This window comes from Orycteropus afer, unplaced genomic scaffold (assembly GCF_000298275.1).
Source record: "Orycteropus afer afer isolate SDZICR_OR568_19922 unplaced genomic scaffold, OryAfe1.0 scaffold00161, whole genome shotgun sequence".
Classification (NCBI taxonomy): domain Eukaryota; kingdom Metazoa; phylum Chordata; class Mammalia; order Tubulidentata; family Orycteropodidae; genus Orycteropus; species Orycteropus afer.
Genome location: NW_006921748.1, coordinates 4,760,481 through 4,780,063, shown reverse-complemented (window position 1 = coordinate 4,780,063; position 19,583 = coordinate 4,760,481). Strand labels below are relative to the sequence as shown.

The following is a 19,583-nucleotide window of genomic DNA, read 5'->3' as shown; positions in this document are numbered from 1 at the left end:
AACACGATGTTATATGTTTTGATTCTATTTAACATCATTTCCTCCTTAAAAAAACTTCTTATCTTTATTCAACTATATTTTAAATACATAATCCATCTTTACTCCTATTGTTGCTCATGAAATAACCGGAGAAAATTTAAAGATCTCTATTACAACTGGGGCTCATAGATACCGTATGCACAACAGAACAAAACGGTGTCTGGTTCCTGGCCCTTGCTATTTTTGAGCCTACTGTTGCAGTTACTGTATCATTATTTATGAGGTGCACAGATATTAGTCGATGGACATAATTAAAACATGGCATAATGGATGTGCAGCATTTGCAAAAAGTACTAAGTAGATGTCAATAGTGTTTCCAGGGATCACAACTGAGTTCCATTCCAAAACGGAGAACTGTAAATTTGGAGTTAATGTGACTCGTATTTTTACACAGCTAGAGACTCAGCAGCATTGCTCCTTACAAGGAGACCTACTGAACACAATGCAAACATAAACAACAAGACTAAATCAATTCTTAAGAAATAAAGCAGGCTTATTTTGCTATTATCATTTTTGAATAATTTGAGCTTTTACTTGTATCCAGTTCTAGGAAAGAAAGGTAATCAGCACAATAAATGTCACTAGACAAATCCTTACATACTGGGAAGGCTAAATTAATTAAGGTCTAAATTCATCTCTGCACAACTATATACCTAGCACCCAGCTTTTCTGCCAACTTCCAAATGAGCACATTTTCAATTTTAGGTATTTGCAAAAAATCAGAAGACTGAAAGAGAGGAAGTACTGCGATTTTAGTTTAGTAATTGAGTCCTACAGCAAACCACATATTCCCAAAGCTGTTGTTTAACAGGCTGGTTCTCACTCACAACACCAGAAAACACATTTATCAGGCCAACTGTGACAAGTAATCTTCACTAAGGCTATCTGTCACAAAAGACAGTTGACAAGAAAGTCTATTTCCATTAGATTCAATACACTGGCCCAGCAATCTTTACACTAAGTGGAAATATGACAGGGTAGGTAGACAGGCACTAATTTATGAGCTATTTTCAGGAAGCAGTAGAAAGGGGTCAAGAACCTTTTAAAAAATACTAGAAATACTTCTAATTTCTTTTCTACTATTACTTCATCTATCATCAAAGCTGTTTTTCAGACTGCTTTACATCTCCATTGTTCCAATGCACCATCTCTGTTAGCATAGTTTTTTCAAAATAAACCCCATGCTCTATATGAAATCATATAGAGCATAATATGGAAAATGGGATTTCATTACAATGTATTAGTGACAAAGCAACTTCATTCACCTATAGGTCTCTTTTTCTAAACATAGGTTTTCTAGTAAATTAATAAACAATGCTGAATAGTTTATATTCTTTTTTCCTAGGGAGTATCAGACATAAAATAAGAAATGAAACAAGATAACTTACCCTAAACTTTCAATAATGGAAAAAATAGCGATATTAACTTGAAAGGACCAGGAAAATGAAAATAAATTAACTATATAAAGCTTGAACCGCCCATATGGAAACACCTTTCAAAAAGTTTTATATATATACATATATTTAATACGGAAGGAAACTTTCTTGACTACCGGGGGGGGGGGGAACACTGTAAAAATACAAATACATAAATAAATAAATTGAGATTTTTAAAAAAAGTTATATATATATATGTATATACATATATATAGTTGTGTGTATATACATATATAAGTATATGTATATACACACACACACAATTACTAGTTAAAGCTTTAAAACATTAATTTGTAAATGTAATGTGAAAGTATTGCTTTTAATGAAGAAATAAACTACATATAATAAACTGCTATATCCAGAAAAATATTATACTATTATGCCATATCTAAAAAGTCTGTCCTCAAGTAGCACCAACTTAACATGTTACTATTTCCACAATAACAGAGGTACCTGGTTTGAGTGTTTTCAAGCTATGCATATAATTATTCCTTTGTATTCAAATGAAGTCATTTCAATAAGCATTTAAAGCCATAGATATTTTTCAAGTAGCTACATATCAAACACAGAACTATTTTCTTTCACATAATGAGCAAACCAAAGCAAATCCTTAACTGTACTCTTGTTATACACAGATAATAATATACTCTTAACTTTTAATAACTTAACCCTTAAAAAATTATAATCCCTTTTTATTTTTCAAATGAATAATAATTGCAAACAAACTACTTTTTCAGTGTCCCAGTTGCAAATTTGCAGAATTAATCAAAAAGTTTTTAATCACTTGCACGCTTACTGAATTCTGTAACTTAGAACTGGATTATGTGAATGATCAGCTTTTGTAATCTTGCTGCAGCTGCATGATTTGATTTGTGTATACATAAACAGCTGCTGCTGACAGCTGTCTGCTGCCATCCTATAACCAAATAATTCATCTCAGCAGGAACACCAGTAATTTTTTTAATATTTCCCCTCCCCTCTACTTTAGAGACCATAAACAGTTCCAAGGCAAATACCTTTTCATAATATACAATACCATATTCCTTATCTTCACACTTGACACACTGAAACTCAACCATCAAGTACATGAAATTAGAACTTCGCTTTTCACTCTAAAAAAAATAAAAGAGTAAGGCTTTTATAAAAAATGATTGCCTCCAACAGTCTCAAAAGCTCAGTATATATTTTCCCAAAGCAGTATTATATCTATCATGTACGCCTTAAAACATAATAACTTTATATTTAATTATAATATATATGCAAAAGTACTGTGGTATCTAATAGTGTCTCCTCTACACTTAAATCATCCTCTTCAAACTTAGTAACATTTTTTAGTAGCTGTTTGGAATTTTTATATAAAACTTCAAGGTTATTTTGCATAAATGTGTATGAGAATTATTTTGTTTCAAAAATAAAAATAGTATACTTCTAACAATTTTAAACAAAGAACAGTTCATCCACCTTTAAAGTATATGACTAATCCAACTATAGAAATGAATGGTTTTAAATCTATATTCATAACATCATAAAGGCGGGAAGAAGTCACTTAAGTTGTTCAGCTTTATGAAGCATATTATAGTCTACAGTGATAATAGTTACGTACTTCTATCTTTGACAGAGGAGGGAAGTAGAGGAGTTGGGCAAATAAGTCCTAATGATACATTTTCTACTTTCAAACCCAAACTCAAACCCATTGCCACTGAGTTAATTCTGACTCATATAGACCCTGTAAGGAAAGAGAACTGCTCAACAAGGTTTCCAAGGCTATAAATTCTGACAGAAGCAGACTGACAAATCATTCTCCAACAGAGTGGCTTGTGGGTTTCAACTGTCAACTTTTTGGTTGGCAGTTCAGTGCTTTAACCACTGTACCACCAGGGTGACTTTTCTACTATCCATACCAAAACCACATCAGCCCACTGCCCTTGATTCTGACTCGTAGAGAGTCTATGAGGTAGAGCAGAATTGAACCAGAGTTTCCAAAGCTGTAATCTTTAAGGAAGCAGACTGCCACATCTTTCTCACATGGAATGCTGGTAGGATTGAACTACCGACCTTTTGTTTAGCAGCCAAGTGCTTTAACCACTGCACCATCAGGGCTCCTTTTCTACTATTCAGGGGTACCACAATTAAAGAATAGAAAAATGTAAGCTAACATGTTAATTAAACTAACTCTGGAATATGTCTATTATAAAACTGAAAAAAGAAAAGAAAATGTGTCTTCTAGTGTGAGTATACAGAATAAATAAATTTAGAAGTAGCAGTCAATATGCCCATTAAATATAAATATTATTAAACATTACTAAACTCATTACAAAAAAAAGCAATTATAGAGTGCAATTTCTACAAGTGTTTATTGTAAAATTAAAATTTTTTCTCTCTTTCTCCTTGATTAAAAATATTTCAGAGAATATAAATTAAGTCAGATGATACCCGTGGTGGTCATGTAAGCTATGCATATCACAAAATAGATATTCTTCTAATTTGAGTAATGATTGTTACTTGTGTTCCCTTGACACAGAATGTTAGGGCAAACATCTGGCAGTATACAGGAAATATATAAAAAACAAATTTTTTTTCTTTTTTTTAAAATAACTTTTGGAAAAGAGTCTTCTTGAAGTCTTCTTTTAATTACACGTATATTCTGCCCCAATGCACAAGGTCAATAAATAAATAAATTACTCAGACCTTAATTTTATTAAGGGTGCAAATTCCTATATATAGTATATAACACAAGTAGTATCTTAATTGGAGAGAAGACTTGGCTAAAGATGAATTAAGATAAGTGAAATGAAGAGATAGCACTGTGCTCATGGAAGATTTACCCGGTATTGACTTAATGTTGAATAGAATTGCCAGAAGGAAGAGAAAGAGACAGACAAACACACAGCTCACACGAGTGAAGGCTCAAGCCTCCATAGGCTTTGCTCATATGGTATTACATACATTTATGACATCCACTACCTATTTCTTGGTTCAATATTACATTAAAATATAAGAAAGGCAGATATCCCAAGTTTTCCACTTACTAGGATTGAACTTACAACTACAGTTTAATGCCAATTACCCCACATTTCTGAGGTAATGAATAATTCTGGCAATAAATAATCCTCAAAAAAAAACTTGAGTTAGAAATTTGGAGAAAATACTTTGAAATAAAAAAGAAAGATACAACCTACCTCATTTATCATTTCGATTTCTCTAAATGTCAATCTGTCCAGCCAATCTACTTTCACCATGTGTCCTTGTCGATGAGCCTTAGTGAGCTGCAGATCAAATATAATGGAGAATATTTTAACATGGATTGGACAGAAAGGAGAATAAAGAATAGTTCTGGCAATTTTACATACAATATATTCCTGTATGCGAAATAGATTATGTACAACTGTCAGAATAAAAAATATTGGCCAAAAAGACAATGACATATCTGACAAGGGATTTATCTCTAAAATGTATAGAAAACACCAACACCTCAACAGCAAAAAGACAAATAATCCAATTAAAAAATAGGCAGAAGACATGAATAGACACTTCACCAAAGAGGATATTCAGGCCACTAACAAATACATGAAGAAATGTTTACAATCATTACCCATTAGAGAGATGCAAATCAAAACAACAATGAAATACCATCTTGCTCTAGCACTAGTAGCAAAATTCAACAAGACAGAAAATAACAAGTACTGGTGAGCATGTAGAGAGATTTGGACTCACGTACATTGCTGCTGGGACTGTAAAATGATACAACCATGGTGGAAAGCAGTACAGCGATTCCTTAAAAAGCTGGAATTAGAAACACCATTGGACCCAGCAATTCCATTACTATGTAAATATCCTACCGAAGTGAGAGCCAGGACAAGAACAGATATATGCACACCCATGTTCACTGCAGCACTATTTACAATAGCCAAAAGACAGAAACAACCTAGGTGCCCATCAACAGAAGAATGGATAACCAAACTATGATACAGACACACAATGGAATAGTATGCAACCCTAAGGAATAATGCAGAATTTGCAAAACACCACATAACATGGATGAACTTGGAGAATATTATGCTGAGTGAAATAAGTCAATCACAGAAGGACAAATACTGTACTAGTCCGTTATTGTAAAAAGTCAAGTAAAAATGTAAAAAAAAAAGATGGCCAAAAGATAAATCATAATTTTTATAAGGAAAATCAATTTTTTAAAAAAGATTTTTTTTAAAAAAAAAAGTTCCACACTCTATTATTTAAAATCCTAAAGAATAATGAAGTCTGTCCTGAAAGTTTCTCCATGTTCTACATTTCTTGTACTTTGACTCCCACAGATTAGGGAGAGAGGGCATTATAAAATTACTCAAATAGGAAACAAACTAATTGGTTTATTGAGAGATAGTGTGGCCTTTGCTTGGATTCACAATCAATGCCCATTGAAGCAGCGGCCCAGAAATAAAGTGACATTCTGCATTGGGCAAATCTGTTGCTAAAAACATCTTTAAAGTGTTAAGAAGCAAAGATGTCACTTTGAGGACTGTAGTCCAGTGAACTGCTTAATATGGCCCTTCCAGATACTGTCCTCCATTCAGTGATGTGCTGTAAGTTGTAGTCTCCATGTCTGTTTAGGGTGGGATGTGCCTTCAGTCCTGCCTCGCCGGAGGGTGTGACTCAAGTCACCACCCTTAGCGCCTGTGAAGTATATAGGAGTGTTCTGGGGAAAGTCTGTTCTCTTGCTCTGGTTCTGCGTTTGGTTTGTCATCATCTCGTTCCTGGACTTGAGACAGCAGTCATCGTCTGACCTCCTGATTTGGGCTCACTAACCCCTGCAAACATATGAGTTGGGAGGATCCACCAGACCTACCCACAGACCTGGGACTTGCCAGCCTGCCAGCTTCCACCACTACCACATGAGCCATTTCCTTGGGAGCCTCGGAGTTCTGTGAGACATTACAGTGAATTATAGAACCCAAAGATGGGGGGTAGATTTTTTAGGGAAGGAGCAAGAGTTGATGTCAGAGATGATGGAGTGGCACTGCAGTTTGGAAAAGTCGGACATTTAGGACATCATTAACCTCCCCTCATAGAGAATGGCCTTGTGCTGATCTTTCTGAAATAAATTATTCAAGCAAGGACTAAGGTGTGCTGACCCAAGCCACAGTATATTCAATTGCCCCATATGCACTCAAAAGCTGGACAATGGATAAGGCAGACATAAGAATTGATGTCTTTGAATTATGATGTTTTCAAAGAATACTGAATGTATCATGGACTGTCAGAAGAACAAGCAAATTTGTCTTGGAAAGAGTACAGCCAGAATGCTCCTGTGAGGTGAGGATGGTGGGACTTGGTCTCACACACTTGAACATGTTATCAGGAGGGACCAGTCTCTGGAGAAGAACATTACGCACGGCAAAAGTATAGGGTCAGTGAAAAACAGGAAGACCATCAACAAGATGGACTTACAAAGTAGTTGCAACAATGGGTTCAAACATGGCAATGACTGTGAGGATGGCATAGCACTGAGCAGTGTTTTGTTTTGTTCTACACAGGGTCACCTTAAGTCAGAGCCAACTGGATGGCACCTAGCAAACACAGAGCCCATTAAGGAGTTCAAGATCTAGTCATTAATTATTAAAACATGATGAACACATAACACAAAATACAGCTGATACAATAAAAGATTTTAAAGCCATTTCCCAAACACTGATCCTGATTTTAAGCATCCACATACAACTTAGGACTATGTCTAAGAACTTGGAAATGTAAGATTAAATCAAGTAAGCCATTTACAAAAACAACTCAAAAGAACAATTCTCACTTTGTACTTTTCAAGCCAGTGAAAAATTTAAATTGGATCATGATTTTTAAATGGCACAAAATTGCAAACATTTTCAATGTCCAACCATAGAGGACTGCTGATATGAATTATAGTATATCAACACTATGGAAAACCTTTACAAACCGTGGTGTAGAAATATCCTAAATAACTCAGAACATTTTGATACTGTAAAAGTGCAATTCAACCAAACACACGTATGATCCAAATTCAAAATAAACACATAAATATTCACACACAACATACACATTATTTAAATATTTATTGAACACAATTAAACTAAAATATTTATGACAGGTATCTCTGGGTGGTGCGGTTACAGTGATTTTTATAGTCTTTTTTGCACTCTAACAGTCTTCTAACACCATTGAGGTGTATATTACCTTTGCAGTAAGAAAAAATATTGAACATTATTTAAAACATAAAGTTATTTTAAAAAAAATTAACTGCATAAATCTATGCTGAGAAAACCATTAAAGAGTGGCATTTGTAAGGATGAAGCTAATTTTAAAAGTTAACACTTAATTTTTTTCACCATAAAAACTCCAAATATGATGATCTTATCTGATTAATTCAACTTGACCGTGTGAAATGAAAATAAAGTATTAACATGATTGCTCTCTCTCAAATTATTTCCTACAAGGGCCTTTCAACTGAATCCAACTACAGAATCATATAAATTAGAAGATGTTACTGCTTTTCAATATATGGTTAATTAAAACTTCTATATGTGGAAATTAAGAGGCTTCAGATATGAATATCACTCTTGTCAAGAAACTTTAAGCAGAGTAAGTTCCAAAAAAAAAAAAAAAGTAAAATAGTAGCTATACAAGAGACAAGATACTGGGGCCAAGCATGCATATGCTTTTTAGGGTATCTAAGAGGGTCAAAGCTACATATTTTTTTTTTTTCCCCTTTTCTTTCTGTCATTTAAATACAAAACAAAACAAGTCAGCTTTCAGAGTCACAGAGTCTATTGGTATGCTCAAATTTTTCTCCTGAAACATCTGTAAGCATGTTGTTGTTGTTAACTGCCACTGAGTTGATTCCAACTCATAACAACCTCATGTGTAAAGCCTGTTCCATAGGCTTTTCAAGGCTGTGACCACTCAGAAGCAGCTTTCCAGGCCTTTCAAAGTCCCTCTGGGTGGGTTTGAACTACCAACTTCTTGGCTAATAGTCAAGTGCTCAACCATTTGTGCTACCCAGGGACTCCTTCTATAGGAGTCAATTCTGACTCATAGCAACCCAAAAGACAGAGTAGAATTGCCCCACAGGGTTTCCAAGACTGTAAATCTTCATAGAAAGACACTGCCTCATCTTTCTCCTGCTGAGCAGGCTGGTGGGTTCAAACTACTGACATTCTGGCACTCTAACCATTGTGCCACCAGAGCTCCTCTATAAAGATAATGGCCTTGGAAACCCTATGGGGAAGTTCTACCCCATTCTACAGGGTCACTCATGAGTTGGAGTTTACACAATGGCAATGGGTTTGGTTTGGTTTTTTATTATTTTTTTTTTTTTTTGTAATCTTTACAGAAGCAAAGTGCCATGTCTTTCTCCTACAAAGCAGCTAGTGGGTTCAAACCCCTGCCAGGTGCTTAACCACTGCATCACCCAAACTCCTTTTCTACTGGAACACTGGCCAATTAAAAAAAAAAGCATGATTACACAGAGTGGCGTTTATTCAATTATCCCCTATCTTGTTTCTTTAAACTCTCCCAGGTTAAAGGTTGTACTTAACCTTCCAACTCTAACACTCCCCTGAGTGTAGAACAGAACTAAGCTAAATCTAATAAATACTTACTGAAGAGAATAACATTATCGGTCAGCTAATACAGTAACATGAAGCACTATGGTTCCCTTGTTGTTGTTGTTGTTGTTGTTATGTGCCGTCGAGTCGGCCCTGACTCATAGCGACCCCTCCTTGGGTTTCCGAGGCAGTATCACTACGGAAGTAGGATTGCCCAACCTTCCTTCCGAGGAGTGGCTGAGAGAAAGGTATTATGAAAAAGTACAATTTTCAACAAACATAATTCAAGAGTCCCTATCTGTATCAAACAAATACAAGCTATTCAGTAATTTATAACTTAAGACAAATGTAGAATTCAGCTGAGCTACTGAGATTAACCTGGCTTACTGAAAGTGAAGATGACTTGAAGCACTTTCTGATGTAGATTAAAGACTACTGTCTGCAGTATGAATTACACCTCAACATAATGAAAATGAAAATCCTCAACTGGACCACTAAGCAGCATCACGATAAACAGAGAACAGACTGAAGTTGTCAGAGATTTCATATTACTTGAATCCACAACCAACACCCATGGAAGCAGCGGTCAAGACATCAGACACCATATTGCACTGGGCAAATCTGCGGCTAAAGGCCTCTTTAAAGTGTTGAAGAGTAAAGACGGCACTTTAAAAACTACGGTGCATCTATTTTTGGTATTTTCAATCACCTCATATTCATGTGAAAGCTAAACAATGAATAAGGAAGACTCTTGAAGAGTTGATGCCTTTGAATTATGGTGTTGGTGAAGAATACTGAAAAAGTATCATGGGCTGCCAGAAAAAGAACAAATCTGTCCTGAAAGAAGGGCAGCCAGAAGGCTTCTTGGAAGTGAGAATGGCCAGACTTCATCTTACCCACTTTGGTCATGTTGTCAGAAGGGACCATTCCCTGGAGAAGGATATTATGCTTAGTAAAGTGGAGGGTCAATGGAAAGAGGAGGCCCTCAACGAGATGAATTGACACAGTGGCTACAATTATGGGCTAAAGTTTAGCAAGGATTGTGAAGATGGTACACAACTGGGCAGTGTTTCTTTCCATTGTACATGAGTCACTATGAGTCAGAGCTGACTCAATGGCACCTTACAACAACAACTGAGATTTAAAAAGGAGTTATGTGTGTGTGTCTGTGTGTGAGAGAGGTGCTTAACTCTTAGCAAGCATGAGTTTCTTCTTTTTTCCTGATTAATGAAATCTTGACTACAATTCTTCAATTTTACTTTCAAACTTTATATTTAAATCTTATTATTCAGGAACAGCAGTGTTTGTCTCATATAAGTTTCATTTGGTTAAATTTCTCAAAGATTAATGTAGTCTTAAAAGCATGTTGCTTTCTATTCTGGCAGAAAACATAACTGTAAAGATAGACAACAGCTTTACAGATCATAAATCAGCACTCTTTTAGGGCTCAATTCTATACCGGCAAAATCTAATTTAGTTTACTTGCTACCACTGGTATTAAGACAGATCCAAAAGTTTTGATAGTTGTAGACAACAGTAAGCAAGCAAACAAACAAAAAAACTGCACCGCTATTGAGTTGATTCTAACTTACAATAATTCCCATTGAGTTTCCAAGGCCTTACCTTCCTCCCACAGAGAGCAGCTGGTGGGTCTGAACCAGTGACCTTCTGGTTAGCAGCCAAATGCCTTACTCACTATGCCACCAGAGCTCCTTGAGTGACTGATAAAAAAGATGTTACTGACCCCCATGACCTCCTAAAGCGCTGCACTGGCCATGCCCTGTCTAGCGTCATGTCACAGGTTTGAGGCCCATGAGGGGCCCAGCTAAGTCAGAGCTTAGAGGCCAGTGAGGAGAGGAGCAAAGTGGAGAGACCGAGGCAGAGAGCGGACATGACATCTGCCTGCAGTCCCTTCATAGTCCGTTCATGAGGGATAATCCAACGAGGCTGGGCAGGTCAGTTCCTATCTTGTGCTCACTGCTTCATGGGTCTGGCCTGGGCCATGTCTGGGCCTCAGTTTTCTCATGTGTACAGCAGGCAATGGGACCTCTTGATGTTCACGGGCACCAATGAGTCTGAGTCAGAATTGAGCAATAGCATGGGTAGAACCACCCATACCTCCTCACCAAGGACCTTGAGGTAGGAGGGAGCCCCTACAGGCCTCGTTCTGAACATGGAGGTGAGGATACCAAGCTCGCTGAAATACCGGGAGATCAGGATAGGCAGCAACAGCCAGTATAAAACACACCAGGCATTTGTTTGGTCGCCAGGAATCTTGCCCCACTTGGCACCCACTGGTCAGACATAGGCACAGTGGAGGGATGAGACCAGAGGCATGGAGACCCTTGGAGGCTTCAGCACTGGCCCAGAGCAGCAATGGGCGGGGAAGCTCAACAAAGATGTGTGCCCTGAGCACTATGCCCTACTGAGGAATTCTACACCAGAGACAGAATTGTCAGCAGTAACTCTAAAGCACAGACATAACTTTAAAGAGCAGAGAGTAGAAGTTAATGGGGCTGAGATAGTGAGAGAGGTGGCACAATGTGATGTCATTGTCAATGAACCACACGTGTAAAAACTGTTGAAGTAGTGTATGTTTTGTTGTGTACATTTTCAACGAAAATTGTAAAAAGAAATTTTTAAAGGGGGGGTGGGGAAAAAAGATGCTATTAGGTAGCATAAGGAACACATCCACAAGAGATTTCCAAACTCTTGTAACAAAAAAGAATAACAACATAGCATAAGGAATGCATTTACAAGAGATTTCCAAACTCTTATAACAAAAAAGAATAACAACACAAATTCCTTTCAAGCAAATGACATCTATAAAAGCTGTATATGCCATTTATACAAAAGCCTATACCTAAGAGGTGTTTTATGATGTGAATGGTAATCTTTTGGTTAGCCGACGAGTGCTTTAATCACTGAGCAACCAGGGCTCCAACTGTACCAGTGATTAAGTTTCAAAGCCTTGAATAATTTTAGCACCTATAATCATAATTCTGTTGTTTATTACAGTTACTTCAGAACATCTGAGGAAACAATTAATACAAAATAAGACTATTCTGTCTAACCTAAATTTCTCCATAAACTCTTTGGATTACAATTTTCCTACCTCTAAAATGTGGATATTCAAGAAATGGCTTTGTTTGTTTTGTTTCTCATGATTAAAACACATTATTGAAGGAAAAAATAACATAAAAAAGGGTGCCCTTATAGTTTTTTGAGAAAATGAAATTATTTTTACTATACTCATTACTAAGAAGCTCTGGTGGCACAGCGCCTAAGGCATCTGACTGCTAACCAGAAGGTTGGCCATTCAAACCCACCAGCTGCTCCATGGAAAGAAGATGGGGGCAATCTACTTGTGTAAAGATTTACTGCCTCAGAAACCCAAAGTGGGTCACTATGAGTCAGAATTAACTCAATGGCAGTGATTTTTTTTTTTTTTTTTTAATACACATTACTACATATGATCAAGTCTCAGTTACTTGTTTTACACTGTGGATAAAATGCAAATGTAATACACAAAAATATAAACAAAACACACCATGTGTTTTGTGTGTGCATTGCTTAGATGTGGATTAGAAGATCATGCATGCCATATCCACATTCTAAAATTGCTGTAGTCCAAGGTACTAGTGGATCATGTGAACCTCTGCTATATGACCATGACCAGAAGAATGAGATGGTGTCCAGACACCACTGTCAACTATTTGGAAAAACATCAGTGCTGGAGATCCTGGATAGAGTGCGTGAACAATGTGGGACAAAATTCAAAATCATAAAAAGACCAGGTTTACTGGTTTGATAGAGCCTGGCTGAGATCCCTGAGACTATGGCCCCTAGTTATCCTTCACATCTGGAATTGAATTCACTCCCGTGGCTTCCAGCCAAAAACACACTAACATATAGGATGAACATTTACATCAAGTAGATACACTCATAGGAGCTCTGGAGGTGTAGTGCCCAAGGTATTTGACTGCTAATCAGAAGGCTGGCAGTTCAAACCCACCAGCCAATCCTTGAAAGGAAGACTGGGGGATCTACTTCCGTAGTAATACCACCTTGGAAACCCAAGGAGGGGTCGCTATGAGTTGGATCCACCTTGACGGCAATGTTTGGTTGGTTAGTTGGTTAGATACACTCGTTAGGGGAGATAGCTCAGGGGGCAAGAATGCACAGAAAAGGACACAAGGAAGAGGTAACTACAGGGCAGAAGTGGGAAGAAAGCTGTTACACTGTGGGAAACTGCAGTCATTATCATGAAACAAAATATCTATGAACTGCTGTATGGAAAATGAATCTGCTTTGTAAACTTTCACCTAAAGCATAATAAAAAAAATTAAATTCACATAAATCATCAATTTAATAATCTATTCTAGGAGTTTTTAATAAGAATCGATGTCCACTATATAACAAAACTCCTTTCTTAAATAACATTTCTGTAAACCAAAACATTTGCTGCTCTTTGATTTCTAATACATCTCTTCCCATATTCTAGTGTCCTCTACCTTCAACAAATAAGCACATAACATTGGGCTTTGCTTCCAGGTTCAGTAATGTGCTGGAGTAAGATAAACCGAAAATCTACCTATAACAAACAATTAAAAATTCAAAGAAATAGTAAAACAAGTGTAACAACTGAGAAAATAAGCCTTGCAAACAATGCAAAGCCTTGCAAAAATAAAATTACAATCCAATAAAAGCTAAGTCACAATCACAACAAGCAACAGAAATACATCATCAGCAATTCTACTAGACCATACAAAATAAGTACTGCAAAATGAAACACCAAAAAACAAAACAAACAAACCCACGAAACATAAATCACGAGATCAATATCCTAAGAACAGAACAAGACATTATTATTACATCTAAACAGTAAACCTTAATACTAGGTGGAGTAATTACTCTCACTTTATTCTCCTTTTGCAAACTCAGGTGCTGTTAAAAGCTGGTGCTATAAAACCTGCCGAGTCCAATATCAAGTTATTAGAACTAGAAAAAGAAAATAAAAGAAAGGAAAACTATTGACAATTCTCATTTACAAATATAGATGCAAAAATTTTCTGAATCCAGAAAAAAAGAAATACATTATGATCAAGCAGGATTTAATCCAAGAATGTAAGAACAATGAATAGTTTAACACAGAAAATCTAATAATGCAATCTAATACATTATTAAAAGTTGCAGGGGTCTTGAAATCACCTACAGGTTTAGTGATTTCCTAGCCAGACTCATCTGACTCAGCTGCAATTGTAATCACATCTATGGTTTATTACGGCGACACAGTAAGGATAACCAGCTGGATGATCAGTAAAGGAAAAGATATCAGTGTGATCTGGGGAGAGGATTTTTATGCCCTCGTCTCCCAGCTCAGGAGGAAATACACCTAAGTGTCCTTCGGTATCAGCAAAAATGCAGCAACACTTGTGGCAATGTTTCTGCAGAATTTTAAGTCTTTATTGGGAGCTACTCAGACATTCTTTGCCTAACAACTACCAAAATTCTAGATTCTCAGAAAGAAAGCATGTGTTCACCATAAATAACATTGTTCATATAATTTGGGCACAGCAAGTTAGAGATTCTTTAAGTTTCAGACCCTTTCAGGAGCTAAGTTACTACTGTAGATTTTCATTCTCATTCATTTTTATTGCCATTTTTAAAAATTAGAAACCAGTGCATAAAAACTTACTCAAAAACTGTTAATCACTTGAGCAACAGAAAGAACATGTGAATTTTAGTAATTTTCTACTTCCCTTCCTCTTCTGTCTCATAAAAAAAAAAAAAACCTGTATTTCAACTCCTGAAAAAGTGAGAGCCAACTTGTCATATTCTCACTATAAAGAAATGACACTGCTAATGATGATTGTCACCAATTAACAATGTTAAGATGCCTTCTTCCAATTCCTCATTCAGTATAACACACACTAGCCATTATTTCTAGAGTTAATAATGTGCACTGTTAGTAAATGAGTAATTATGAACCTATACAACTTTTAAGGGGTCACTGCTTCAATTTCACATCTTATTTTGTTGCCACTATAAAATCCAAAAGATAAAAATGAGAAATAGTACTATAAAATCATCTTCCGTTAAAAACCCAGAAGTCCAAACAAATTCCAATTTCTATACTGTTTATAATGCTACTGAAAAAATAGTTGGAATATTCTATCAAAAATAATTTGGGGTAAAGTTTAGAAAGATGTAAAGAGAGACTGAATAATTCAGTGAATAAAAGGATGAACTATGCAACTACACAGCTTTACATTTCTTGACTTTGCCCTTTTCCTTTCAAATTGCCAATATTTAGAATATCATCCAAATATGAATCATAACACTGCTCTCTAAAAACAAATTCAGGGCTTTTTATTCAATTATAGTACATTCCTTTTGCACTTGAGATTTAATCTTTTTTCACATAATTGTGACCCACAGACTATAAATGAGCAAATTGTAATAAAATTTCCACTAGCTATTCACGATTTATAAAAGTCCCAGAGAATAGTTTAAATGAAAGTTCATCACGAGGAGAAACTCTTGAAGAGATGGCAGATATATGTAAAGTTTGACAATTTTCCTATACCTGATGCGAGAATGTAAATATAATCTCAGAATGAGTAGCTCAACTGAGAACTGAACTGTACTTATTTAATTATTAGGGGATAGAAGGAGTTGATAGTTGCATATTGGTTAAAACTCTTGATAATTACATGTCATTGTTACTATGTGCCACTGAGGTGGACCCGACTCACAGCGACCCCTCCTTGGGTTTCCGAGGCAGTATCACTATGAAGTAGATTATCTAACCTTCCTTCCAAGGAGTGGCTGGTGGATTTGAACCTCCAGCCTTCTGGTTAGCAGTCAAGTGCCTTAGACACTTTGCTACCATAGCTATGACAAAAAAAAAAAAAAAAATTATGTCGAGGGACAAAATCTAGCCAGTACAAGATCCAAAGCTAAACAAAATATTTGTTCTTTATAAGTTTGCTTAAAAAACACTATTGTACACTTCAGAAGGGTGAATTTTACGGTATGTGAATCATACTTCAGTAAAGTTGTTATAAAATTAAAATTTAATTTTCTTAAAAAAATCTGACTGAATTCATAAAACCATTCTATACTATAACAGACAACATCAGAGGTTTCCACCTGTTCCAAAGTTTCTTTTTTACCTTGGCAAGGCGGCTCATCTGGTCTTCTGAGAGAGTACTGCTTGTTCTGCCAGGAGTTTTTGTGGGTTCTGATCCATCTGCTTCAACATTAGGCCAGACTTTCAAGTCATGCATCCCTTGACGGAACATGCTAGGCAAAGGGAAAATGTTCAGGGTAGAAGTAAATTAATACAGTTCATTATAGGAAGTTTTAAATTCCTAAAAACAGAGGGAATTCAACATAAGAAAGTGCGTGTCTTTGTTACCAAGCTTTAAACCCCCATTGGGTTGTAAAGTAATTAACTAAGCAACTAAAACCCATAAAACACTGTGTTTCACATGCCATTTTCCCATTTCCTCCAAGCAGTCACAATTGCTACAGAAAATTCTAAAGGTATAATGGAAGGTAAGAAGGATTAGTAATGGGCCAGACAGATCTCCTCAGTGGAGACCAAATCCCTACCCAATGAAGGAATGTCACATTTGCCATGGCTGAAATAAAAACTTTAATCATTATACTCTATATTATTGAAGTAACAATTTAGCATTGTAGACTCTAGAGTCAGCCTGCCTGCATTTGAATCTGAGTTTGGCCACTTACTATCCACATGACTGTGGGTAAGTTACTTAAATTATCTGTACCTGTTTAATTGTCTATAAATAGGGTTATAACAAGTACCTATACCTAAGAGCATTGTGAAAAGAAATAAGCACAAAGAATAGTACCTCCCACATAACAAGCACTCAGTAAATGTTAATTATCATTATGCTTTTCACTAGGTACAGGCTGATTTTTCTCCAGTCTTATTTTCCATAAGAGGGATATTCCAAAATAGAATAAAACAATGGGTTTTGTCACAGATATCTAGTGCTGCTGTAACAGAAATAACACGAGTGGCTTTAATGAACAGAAGTTGACTGTTTCACATTTGTTGTTGTTGTTGTTGTTGTTATGTGCCGTCGAGTCAGACCCGACTCATAGCAACCCCTTCTTGGGTTTCCAAGGCAGTATCACTACGGAAGTAGATTGCCCCATCTTCCTTAGGAGGCTAGAATAATGGGTGTCGTGTCTGCTCTGGGGGAAAGTCCTTGCCTCCGTTTCTCCAGCACTCTTCTTGACACTCGTTGGAGATCTACACATGGCATCTATCATTCCCCCTTTCCTGCTTGCTTCTTTCTGTGCCTAATCCACTCCTTTTGTTGTTGTTGTTGTTATTTGCCAGGCAGCCCGACTCATAGAGACCCCTCCTTGGGTTTCTGAGGCAGTATCACTACAAAAGTAGGATTGCCCAACCTTCTCAGAAAGTGACTGGCTTAAAAACAGCCAACACTGATATGGCCTCATTAACATAACAAAGAAAGTTCTAATCCCAAATCGGATTACATCTACAGGTACCTTCTTGTTGTGTTCTCTGAGAGTTGATTACAACTCACAGACACCCTACAGGAAAGTGTAGAGCCACCCCACAGGGTTTCCATCATAGAAGCAGATAGCCACATCTTTCTCCTGTGGAGCAGCTGATGGGTTCAAACCATCAACATTTCTGTTAGCAGCAGAGTGCTTAATCACTGTGCCACCAGGGCTCCTTATACAGAATGATATATAACACATATGTGAGGGGGACAAAATTCAGTCTGTAACAAGTTTATATATTTAAAAAAAAATTATTAAGTACACATATCAGAAATTTAATATATAATCAAAATTCTGCCCAAGCTTGGTGATTCTGCTTTAAAATGTAAGATTGTAAGCACTTCAGTTGTCATGTTTCATTCAAAAGGGTACCAAATTTAACTTGGGTGAAGGGAAAGGCAATATACAGTAAGGGGGAGGTCAGAACAAAATGATCAAAGCAAAGGAAGACACTGGGAGGAGTACCAGAGTTAAAGGCAATAAAGGTAAATAATACTATACGTACAATCCTACAATAATAGCAATAAAAGTCTACAGGTGGATACATAGACACCCAAGCTGAACAGGAGTGGGAAAGTCAGTAGGACTACACCCACTAATACATATAGATTGACAGAGAATATTTCTACATATGTGTTTATTTGTTGTGGTGTAGTGAATTACATGGTATGGCTTTTCTAGCCATACTCTTTGTAACTCCCACTGGATTACTGGGTAGGACCATGCAAATATGTGTCAACCTGACTGGGCAGCTAGCAGTAGTTATTTTCTATAAAGAGACTGGCAATTAACTCAGTGGTAGAATTTGCCATTGAGTAAAACAAAAAAAAAAAACAAATTCACTGCCATCAAGTCGATGTGATTCATAGTGAACCCTCCTTGGGTTTCCCAGGCAGTATCACTATAGAAGTAGATTGCCTAATCTTCCTTCTAAGGAGTGGCTTGTGGGTTTGAACCGCCAGCCTTCTGATTAGCAGTCAAATGCCTTAGGTACTATGCCACAAGAGCTCCCTAGCAACTGAGTAGCTGCTTTAAAATTCCTGATTATTAAAGTCATTCACCTGGAGTATTTCTGTCGGAGCAATATGAAGTAATCGTATGGGAAAGTTTGCTATCTCTCAGGTGTGTAGAACTCTGATGCTGGGCTTGGTCAGTTTTGTCACTATGCCAGGCTTAAAATGAGTCCTCTCCTACAGGTAGAGGGGGAATCTCACTGCTGGCTGACAGAGATACCTGGCTGAGAGAGACAGCTGGCTGAGCGATGGAGATGGCTGCATGGGACAGAGAGGCAGAGGCCAGGCCGAGAGGCCAAGGGCCAGAGAGGTGTGTCTAAGGGCACAGCAGAGGGGAGACTGTCCTGATTGAGGAACTGTATCCTGAGTGCGTTCCTGAACTTGAGTTGTAACCTGTTGCTTCCCTAATAAACCCATAATCTGTGAGTTGTGTGTGGCCACTGCAATGGATAATTGAATCCAACAAAGAGAAAGTGGGTGCTGCAGAAGGGATGGTTGGTGTTAAAGTTGGTACTAGAAGGTGGCAGCATGTCTGGCCCAATAGGAACAGGCCCTGGGCTGCTGATGGTGATTCTGTCTTCCTCTTGTGTGGTTAGAGAAGGTCAAAAGATGCCACCTCCCTGCCCCTTTACCATTTGTGCCATAAATATAACCATAATTATAGTAAAGCATACAGGATGTACTTATGAAAACTTCTTAGTTATAACTAAACCCCTTGAGGGAATGAGTTACTAGGCCTAGGGGCTCAGGACCATAGTCGTGGGGATATCAAGGTCCACTGGCATAATAAAGTCCAAAAAGACAATGGGGGCGGGGGGAGAAAAGCTACCAAGAGTATCTAGAGTAATGGCTGTGAACAAACTTAGAAAGGAGCTTTGTTGTTGTTGTTGTTTGCCGTCGAGTCGGCCCCGACTCATAGCGACCCCTCCTTGGGTTTCCGAGGCAGTATCACT

At 37.1% G+C, this 19,583-nt stretch overlaps 1 protein-coding gene across 1 annotated transcript in view; it reads right to left on the bottom strand.

The window, feature by feature from the left end:
- PIK3C3 (phosphatidylinositol 3-kinase catalytic subunit type 3) overlaps nt 1-19,583 on the bottom strand; it is a 185,243-nt gene that overhangs the window by 136,394 nt on the left and 29,266 nt on the right. The window contains exons 4-6 of the mRNA XM_042781733.1: nt 16,225-16,354; nt 4,655-4,741; nt 2,492-2,587 (exon numbers count right to left, since the gene is read on the bottom strand). Of these exons, the coding sequence (XP_042637667.1) occupies nt 2,492-2,587; nt 4,655-4,741; nt 16,225-16,354 (313 nt within the window). The remainder of the gene's footprint in view (nt 1-2,491; nt 2,588-4,654; nt 4,742-16,224; nt 16,355-19,583) is intronic.